At 41.5% G+C, this 9305-nt stretch overlaps 1 protein-coding gene across 1 annotated transcript; it reads right to left on the reverse strand.

The window, feature by feature from the left end:
- Window positions 1-2910: 2910 nt before the first annotated feature.
- On the reverse strand, window positions 2911-5006 carry FAM237B (family with sequence similarity 237 member B). Its single transcript, XM_066354240.1, has 2 exons — window positions 4907-5006; window positions 2911-3340 (listed from the first exon to the last, which is right to left on the reverse strand). The coding sequence occupies exon 2, from the start codon at window positions 3335-3337 to the stop codon at window positions 2930-2932; it is 408 nt and encodes a 135-aa protein (XP_066210337.1). The 5' UTR covers window positions 3338-3340; window positions 4907-5006; the 3' UTR covers window positions 2911-2929.
- Window positions 5007-9305: the final 4299 nt, after the last annotated feature.

Here is a 9305-nt window from a genome sequence, read left to right on the forward strand (position 1 = left end):
GGTTAATAAAATAATACAGGTTTCAGGTGAACAATTCTACAGCACATCATCTGTATAGTGCATTGTGTGCTCACCACCCCAAGTCACGTCTCCACCACCATTATCCCCCCTCTCCCCTCCTTCCCCTCCCCCACCCCTTTCTCTCCTGCAGCCCCCACTCTCTTGTCTGTGTCTGTTTTTTTCTTTGTTTAATCCCTTCACCTTTTCCCCCCAGCTCCCCAATACCTCTCCCTTCTGACAGCTGTCAGTCTGTATTGATGAGTCTGTTTCTATATATTTTGTTTGTTAATTTATCTTGTTCATTAGATTCTACATGTAAGTGAAATCATAATGGTACTTGTCTTTCTCTGACTGGCTTATTTCACATAGCATAATCCTCTCCAGGTCCATCCATGCTCTTGCAAAAGGTAAGGTTTCCTTGCTTTTTATGGCTAAGTAGTATTCCACCCTGTAAATGTACCACAGCTTTTTTATCCACTCATCTACTGGTGGGCACTTGAGCTGCTTCCAAGTCTTGGCCATTGTGAGGAATGCTGCAGTGAATATAGGGTGCATATATTCTTTCAAATTAGTGTTTCTGAATTCTTTGGATACATTCCAAGCAGTGTAATTGCTAGGTCATAAGGCAATTCCATTTTTAAAACTTATTATTTATTTAGTTACTGTAGTTAAGAGAGATAGCAAAAGAGAATGAGAGTAAGAGAGAGAGGGGAGAAGCAGGAAGCATCAACTCCCATATGTGGCTTGACCAGGCAAGCTCAGGGTTTCAAACCGGTGACCTCAACAGTCCAGGTCGGGGCTTTGTTCACTGTGCCACCACAGGTCAGGCTCCATTTTTAATTTTTGAGGTAGCTGTGCTGCTTCCAACAATGGCTGCACCCATCTGCATTCCCACCAATAGTGCATGTGAGTTCTCTCTTCTCCACATCCTCACCAACACTTGTTTGTTGATTTATTGATGGTAGCCATTCTGACAGGTGTGAGGTGATAACTCACTGTGGTTTTAATTTGCATGTCTCTAATAATTAGTGACATTGAGCATCTTTTCCTATGTCTATTGGTCATCTGTACATCTTCTACTTCATGTTACCCTACTGTTTGATATATTTCTTTAAAGCTTCATATCTTTTTTGAAATAATATGTGATATAAATAGGACATATAAAAAAACTTAGCTAACACCTAAAGACAAAAATTCTATCCAACTGCTTTTTATTAAAATAAAGTTTCTTACTATCTTTTGTTTGCTATTCCTTTTTAAAAATGAAGGCAATATAACTGAGAAAATAAAATTTAATTCATAGAAAAATATTTTAATATATAAGATGGCTCAGTGATGAAATGCACATATCAAAACCACACAGTACACTACATCAAAATTAAATATTGCTTGTTTAGGACAATACTGGCATTAGTTTTGGCACAATTTTAAAGTCAGTATTATGTGTATAAGATACCTTATAAAATTGGTTACAATTTTACTTCATTTGCTGTTGCATTAAAAAAAATATGTTGCATTTGCATTTTAAGTGGAGTTTTCTTTAAAGATGCTTTACAAAGAAACCTTCTAAGTAAAACAAAACACTATTAACAAATTACCTGAAAGATAGAAATGATCATTCAATAGCCATAAAGCAATTACACCTTCATCAATATTAAAGAATTAGAAATAAATTTGATTACTACAGGAAATATATGACCTCTAAAATACTGACAGTTAAACTTTCAGGTTGGTGTCATCTTGCCTGAGATATTTTCTGTGTTCTCTCTTAAATGTATAATTCACGTTTTGGCCTGACCTGTGGTGGCACAGTGGATAAAGCATCAACCTGGAAATGCTGAGGTCGCCGGTTCGAAACCCTGGGCTTGTCTGGTCAAGACACATATGGGAGTTGATGCTTCCAGCTCCTCCCACCTTCTCTCTCTCTCTGTCTCTCTCTCCTCTCTCTCCCTCTCTGTCTCTCTCTCCTCTCTAAAAAAATGAATAAATAAAATTTAAAAAAAATTCACGTTTTGTAAAATCCAGTCCTATAAGGTTACAAGAGGAGAAAGTGTTAATATTTACTCTAATATGACTCTTAAGATTTCCTCCTCTTAAACAACTTTATTGAAAAAATTAATTTCTCTTTTTTTTTATTAAGTGAGAAGGGCGCCCGACTGGGATACACATGGCAAGCCCCCTATTGGGCAGTGCTCTGCCCATCCTCATCCAGAGCCATTGCTCTGTTGCTCAGCAACCAAGCTATTTTAGCACCTGAGGCGAGGCCATGGAGCCATCCTCAGTACCTGAGGCCAACTTGCTCTAACCTAGATATGACTGTGGAAGGGGGAAGGAGAGAGAGAAAAGGGGGACAGTTGGAGAAGCAGATGGTCACTTCTCCTGTGTGCCCTGACCGGGAATTGAACCTGGGACATCCACACATTGGGCTAAAGCTCTACCTGACAGTTAAACTTTCAGGTTGGTGTCATCTTGCTTGAGATATTTTCTGTGTTCTCTCTTAAATGTATAATTCACGTTTTGGCCTGACCTGTGGTGGCGCAGTGGATAAAGCGTCGACTGGCCAACTGGCCAGGGCCAAAAAAATTAATTTCAGAAAACTAAATACATGTCCAATGCTTAACAATTTCTTCAACAAATGTTATATTTATAATTACATTGTTAAATGGCATTCTTATAAATTATTAATGGAAAAAATAAGTTAATTTTAATGATCTACCAAAATGTATTATATTTATTCCAAGATCACATAGAATGAAGTGTTTGTAAATCAGCACTCCCATGGTTTCTATACATGATATAAAGTCAGTAAAAGCAGGAATCAAAACTGATCATACTGGGAAAAAGATGGCAAGTCCCCTAGCTTATCAGATTAACCTGAAAAATCAAACTGATTCAATATTGAATTTTTAAGAAAACTAAACTGCTATATTTAAACATTTAAATTACCTCTTATTATCTTTTGTGGGAAATTATACTTGGGAGGTATCACCTGTCTTCTGCCCATTCCATGTGATCTTGAAAGCAAGCAATCTACGTACATGTCCCAGAAATCCTGAGCTATGCTTAAGAAGACATGGTAATGTCTAGGTCGCTGGGATTTCTGCAAGAACAACATGAAATTCCAGAAAGCATCCACATTGTGCTGTATCTTGAGTTCCTTGAGATCTATCAGTGTCAAAGAGCACGCATTCCAGCACTGGAGGTCAATGTCTTCCCTGATCCCTGGGCTGACACTGGCAAGCACTCCCTTCTGAAATTCAAAATCCGCATGAGTCAGATTGACCAGCACCATGCACCCCAGTTGTAGGCAGAACCATCTTCTTGTGGCAAAAGCCATATTCTACACAGAGAAAAAGAGGAGATATATTTCCAACTTTAAAAATATATTACTCAATATATACTCAAATATATTTCTCAATATATTACTATATTTTTCAAACCTAAAAAATTATATATAATAAGCATTTGTTTATAATCCAGCCAGATTTGCTGGATTATAAACAAATGTATTTGTTGGTTTTCCTCTTAAACTGCCAGCTCTTCAGACTGTCCTGTGAAAGATTATTACAATTTCAACTCGTTTACCAACATTCTCATAAACAGTCCTCAGGAGCCACTGAAACCAACACAAGGCTATGAAGATGTTACAGATACATTTCATCGTGCACCTTTAGGGCTGGAAGAAACCTTTAAAACCGTGCGCTCCAACCTTCTCCCTTTACAGATTAGAACAATTCCCAGTGACATGGCTCAGTAAGTTTCAGGTCTCCCACCACAACACATTTCAACTAAGTGGATCAAAATGCAGCCCAGGAAAATAAGGTTTACCCTAATGATGTTGGACACTCAAGCACCATTTTAAGTTTCAATGTTACTGATAATTGGATTATTTTTTTCGATTTTTTTATTTACTGAAAAATATTTGTTATGCATTGACGTCTGGTGGATCCCTGACTTTTCTTAGGTTGTTAAGGAGCTGGATGGAGAGATGAACATATACATACATGAAGCACAAAGACAATAAAGGTGATAGAAGCTGATATGACATGGTGCCGGGCTCTCAATATTCTGCAAAATCTTGGCATTTTCTTTCTTAGTTTTTATTGATTTTAGTGAGAGAGGAAGGGAGGGAGAGAGGGAGAGATACAGGAATATCAATCAGCTCCTGTGTGTGCCCTGACTGGGGATGGAACCCATAACCCCTACATTCCAGGAGGGTGCTGCAGCCCACTGAGCTGTACCGCCAGGACCTGGCGTTTTCTAATGACCCACAGGTTTCCCTGCCAGCTGATCGTTCAGTGCATCAGCTTCAAAGCACCTAGGTGGAAGTCAAGGACTAAAACTGGCTTTCAGCTGCCACAGAGCTCCTTTTCCAGGCTGGCATTGGAAAGGACTCTCACCGCCTGCCCCGCACACCGCCGTCTGCCAACTCCCCCCCCCCAAAGTCTGCCAACCCACCCCCAAAGTTAGGATGGAGAGACAAATCAAGCGAAACGAATTTAAATTTAGGTTATTAATTTTCACATCATCGAAAATTGTACAGTTATCCAAACTGACAGTGGCCACGTTATGAAGATCTAAAAGGTAGGGACCGGGTAGGACGGGAAATTGTCTCCTTGACTTTCAAGGGGTGCTCGCGGACCAGGCAGTGCCCTCCTCCCTGGCGAGGCCACCTGGACACAGAAGAGGGAGCCGCGCGGGGACGGAGTAGCTCTCGTCCGCGCCAAGGCGCGCGTCCGGTGCCCGGCGTGCGCTGCACCCGCTGAGGGGACGCGGGCTGCTCTCTCCTCGGGGGGACAGGAGATGTTAGCGCGGGCTCCGGGCGACCCCGGCCCTCCGAGCTCTCACCCCCTGACCAGCCGGACCCACCCCCGGGGCGCTCCGCGACCCGGCGCCCTGAGCTCACCCAGTTGCACCGTCGCCGCCGCGCCAGACTCCGGGCTGGTTGGCTGGGGGCTCCGGAGTCAGCCCGGCAGCCAGAGCCGCGCTCCTCTTCTGGGGGCAGAGCGAGGGCGCAGAGGGTGTGAGGGCTCCCGAGGCCCCGCCCTCACCTTGCCACCTTCCCAGCCCGGGACCGCTGGGCCAGCCACGGACACACCACGGCCTTGGGCGTTGTTCCTCCGAGTTTCTTAAGATCGTACCCACTCGGAGACTTTCTCTCTCTCCCTTCTCACTTTAGTCTTCCGTAACCTCCTTGAGAAGATCCGTTAGGGCAGCAGTCTACACACCCAAGCTACCGCCTCCTTCTCCCCACCGAGCCTCCACGCCCTCTTCTATCCAGAGAAAAACTTTCAAAACGTGTTTCTGCGGTTGTATGAGTTCTTTATGTATTGGGGGTATTCGCCCCTTGTCAAAGGTATCTTTTATAAATACCTTCTCCCATTTGGTGGGTTGCGTTTTCGTTTTGTGATGGTTTCCTTCAGATGATTTTAGTAAAAAATAATGCATAGCTTGGAAAAAGATTTGTTTAGTTAGGATGGTTTTGTTTTGGTAAAATGATAGATCATTTAGCTTGATCGACAGTTAAAACTGAACTACATGAATTTATCATAGCTTTTTTTTTTTTTTTTTTCCCAGAGACAGAGAGACAGAAAGAGAAAAAGATAGCAACAGACAGACAGGAAGGGAGAGAGATGAGAAGCATCAATTCTTTGTTGTAGCTCATTCAGTGATTGCTTTCTCATGTGTGCCTTGATTGGGGGGCTACAGAAGAGCGAGTGACCCCTTGCTCAAACCAGCGACCTAGGGCTCAAGCCAGCAACCTTTGGGCTCAAGCTAGTGACAATGGGGTCATGTCTATGATCCCACGCTCAAGCCAACGACCCCTAGTGCTCAAACCGGCAACCTCAGGGTTTGGAACCCGGTACGTCACATCCCAGTCTGACGCTCTATCCACTGTGCCACCGCCTGGTCAGGCTATCATAGCTATTAAAAAATGTATTGTATGCTTTTGAGTTTCACAGCATCTTCTTTTTGCTACAATGAGATAACCCCTCATACCTGTTAGATTGGCTATTATCAATAAGACGAGAAATAAGTGTTGGAGAGGATGTGGAGTAAAGGGAACCCTGTACACTGCTGGTGGGAATGTAAATTGGCACAGCCATCATGGAAAACAGTATGGAGGTTCCTCAAAAAAATAACAATGGAGCTACCATCTGACCCAGCAATCTCTCTTCTGGGCATCTACACCCCCTCAAATATTGAAAACACTTATTCATAAAGATATCTGTACCCCTATGTTCACTTCAGCACTATTCACAATGGCCAAGATATGGAAACAACCTAAGTGTCCTTCGATGAATGAGTAAAGAAGATATGGCACATAAATACAATACAATCTACTCAGCCTTAAAAAATGATGAAATACTGCCATTTGCAACAACTTGGATGGATCTTGAGAATAAGCTAAGTGAAATAAGTCAGACAGAAAATGATAAGAACCATATGATTTCACTCCTATGTGGGTTATAAAACAGAAGGCAACAAACTCATAGACACAGACGAACAGCACGGTGGTTATCACTGGGGAAGTGACAGAAGACCTGACTTTGGATGGCAAGCGCGCAAAGCAATATATAGATGGTGTATTATAGAATTGTATACCTAAAACTTATATATAGTGTTATTAACCAATGTTACCACAATAAATATAATTTAAATAGAAAATGTGATTGATACACACACAATATAATGTTATTTTATCTTCACCAGAAGCAATATATTCATCACTATCCGATCATGGTCATCCTGTTCCTAGTACACTTCCATTGTCCGCAGACTTCATCCCTGAATCATGTCATAGAGCATTCTTTCTTTCTTTCACTTCCGGCTCTGACACCATTTCAGGGTCCCTTCCACTTAATTTAGCCATACTTCTGCAATTAGGTGTCCATATTCACTGTATCACTGGGCATCTATTTATATGTTCATACAGTATTTGTCATCTGCTACTACATATGTTGTCTTTTTTCCCCCCATTAAAACATGTGATGTTCTATATGAGTTTATAAAAATACTATGTTTGGCCTGACCTGTAGTGGTGTGGTGGATAAAGTGTCAACCTGGAATGCTGAGGTCATGGGTTCAAAACCCCAGCCTCATCAAGATACACAGGAGGAGCAACTAGTACAAGCTGATGCTTCCCGCTCCCCCTTCCCTTTCTGTCTCTCCCTCTCTCCTCTCTAAAGTCAATAAAAATAATTAAATAAAAATACTATGTTTGTTTCGTGTTTTTCTAGTGACTGCATAAAAAACAATGGGCACTCAATAAACATTTTTAGCTGAATTGTGCTTCATATTCATATTCTCTCCACTTAGGAAGTTTTATCAGCTTTCTACAAGATACACCCGTCTGTCAGAACTCTGGTGTTCCCTGTGAAGATGGCCCGGTTTAGTCAGGCCAGTTGCCTATTTATTTGTCCCTGTTTTTCCTGCGTCCCAATCACTTAGTTGTCGATCTGTCATACTTGTGTTCATCCCATTTCTCCTTTATACAGCATGCTTCTCCAGGAAACAATGCCATCATCACACCCCACAGAATTCAGACAAGCTCTCCACAGACAGCAGGAACATGTTGACTAATGCCGAATATCTACAGAAAGAAAAGAAGTTCAGTCATTGACTTTCAGACTCATTATAATGAAAGACATTAATTTAAAACATCTACCATTGCAATTGCTTCTAGTGAACCTTAATAACAATGTATCTATCAAAGTGTGATTCAATGACCTTGGGGAAAAAGAGTGCAGGAAATAAAGATGAAACAAATAAGTTCCCTGCAGAAAAAACAAGCACTCCTTGACTACTGAATAATTGAAGCAAAAAGAAGGCTTCTTTTTTTTTTTCAGGAACACAGGGAACAATGATGTACAAAGTATTGTCTCTGAGATAGCAGAAAAAGAAAAGTTCAGGAGAGAAACTGAACAAAGATCCTTACTCCTGCCCCAAAGGACCATTAGTATAAAATACGTTGTTGTAATTTTTTTTTTTTTTTTTTTTTTGTATTTTTCTGAAGCTGGAAATGGGGAGAGAGACAGTCAGACTCCCGCATGCGCCCGACCGGGATCCACCCGGCACACCCACCAGGGGCGATGCTCCGCCCACCAGGGGGGATGCTCTGCCCCTCCCGGGCGTCGCTCTGCCGCGACCAGAGCCACTCTAGCGCCTGGGGCAGAGGCCAAGGAGCCATCCCCAGCGCCCAGGCCATCTTTGCTCCAATGGAGCCTTGGCTGCGGGAGGGGAAGAGAGAGACAGAGAGGAAGGAGGGGGGGGGGGGGGGGTGGAGAAGCAAATGGGCGCTTCTCCTATGTGCCCTGGCCGGGAATCCAACCTGGGTCCCCTGCACGCCTGGGTCCCCCGACGCTCTACCGCTGAGCCAACCGGCCAGGGCCTGTCATTTTTTAAGAACAATAAGAAATGAGTTTATTTTAGCGTTAGCTTGTCTTTAGTTTAGCTAAAACATAGAAAGTGTATAAACATCATGTATTCTAGGATCCTCATTAGGCCTGTTTGTATTTTTCAGTGGTTTCTTTAAAAATCATGATAGATATCCTTAACTTTTCATAGGCTAGTTAGATTTAATATTAAGTCAAATCATGTAAAATGTAGAAAACTTTCAAGGTATGACTCCATTACTAACCCTTCCATTTTTTTCTATAGTTACCAAATGCATTATATCCACACACATTATTAACCCATGGTGCAATGCACATGATATATTAAAACAATTTTACCCTGAAAAAGTTGTTTGGTAATTTCTTGTAGTGCATGTCCACTGTTTTATTTTTTTTATCTGCAAATATATTTGAGTTCACCTTCACGCTTTTTAAAAAATGTTTATTTTATTGATTTTAGAAGAAAGGGCAAGAGCAGGACAGAGACAGGAATATCTGTTCCTGTATGTGCTCTGACCAGGGATCGAACCACCAAACCTCTGTGCTTTGGAATGTGCCAACTGCGTACCTGGCCAGGGTAAAAGATCATTTTTATTGAATGTAGAATTCTGAGTTGATGTGGTTTTGTTTGGTATTTCTTTTCTTTTCTTTTTTTTTTTTTTTTCATTTTTATAGTTTCTATTTCTCTGCTAGATTTCCTGTATTTCATTTATGTTGGACATATATATTTTATATGTATATAGTAACTGTTTTAGATCTTTGTCTGCTAACTCCAACATTTGAGGCATCTCCAGGGTAATTTCTGTTGTCTTTTCTCTAAAAATGAGTCACATTGTCATGTTTCTTGGCTTATAAAGTTATTTTAGATTGTATCCTTAACATTGTAAATGCTATTTTACAAGGACTCTG

The sequence above is a fragment of the Saccopteryx leptura genome, chromosome 12, assembly GCF_036850995.1.
Source record: "Saccopteryx leptura isolate mSacLep1 chromosome 12, mSacLep1_pri_phased_curated, whole genome shotgun sequence".
NCBI classification, from domain to species: Eukaryota; Metazoa; Chordata; class Mammalia; order Chiroptera; family Emballonuridae; genus Saccopteryx; species Saccopteryx leptura.

Coding starts and splice junctions, on each gene's coding strand:
- FAM237B (XM_066354240.1), bottom strand. CDS start 3,337: ATGGCTTTTGCCACAAGAAGATGGTTCTGCCTACAACTGGGGTGCATG.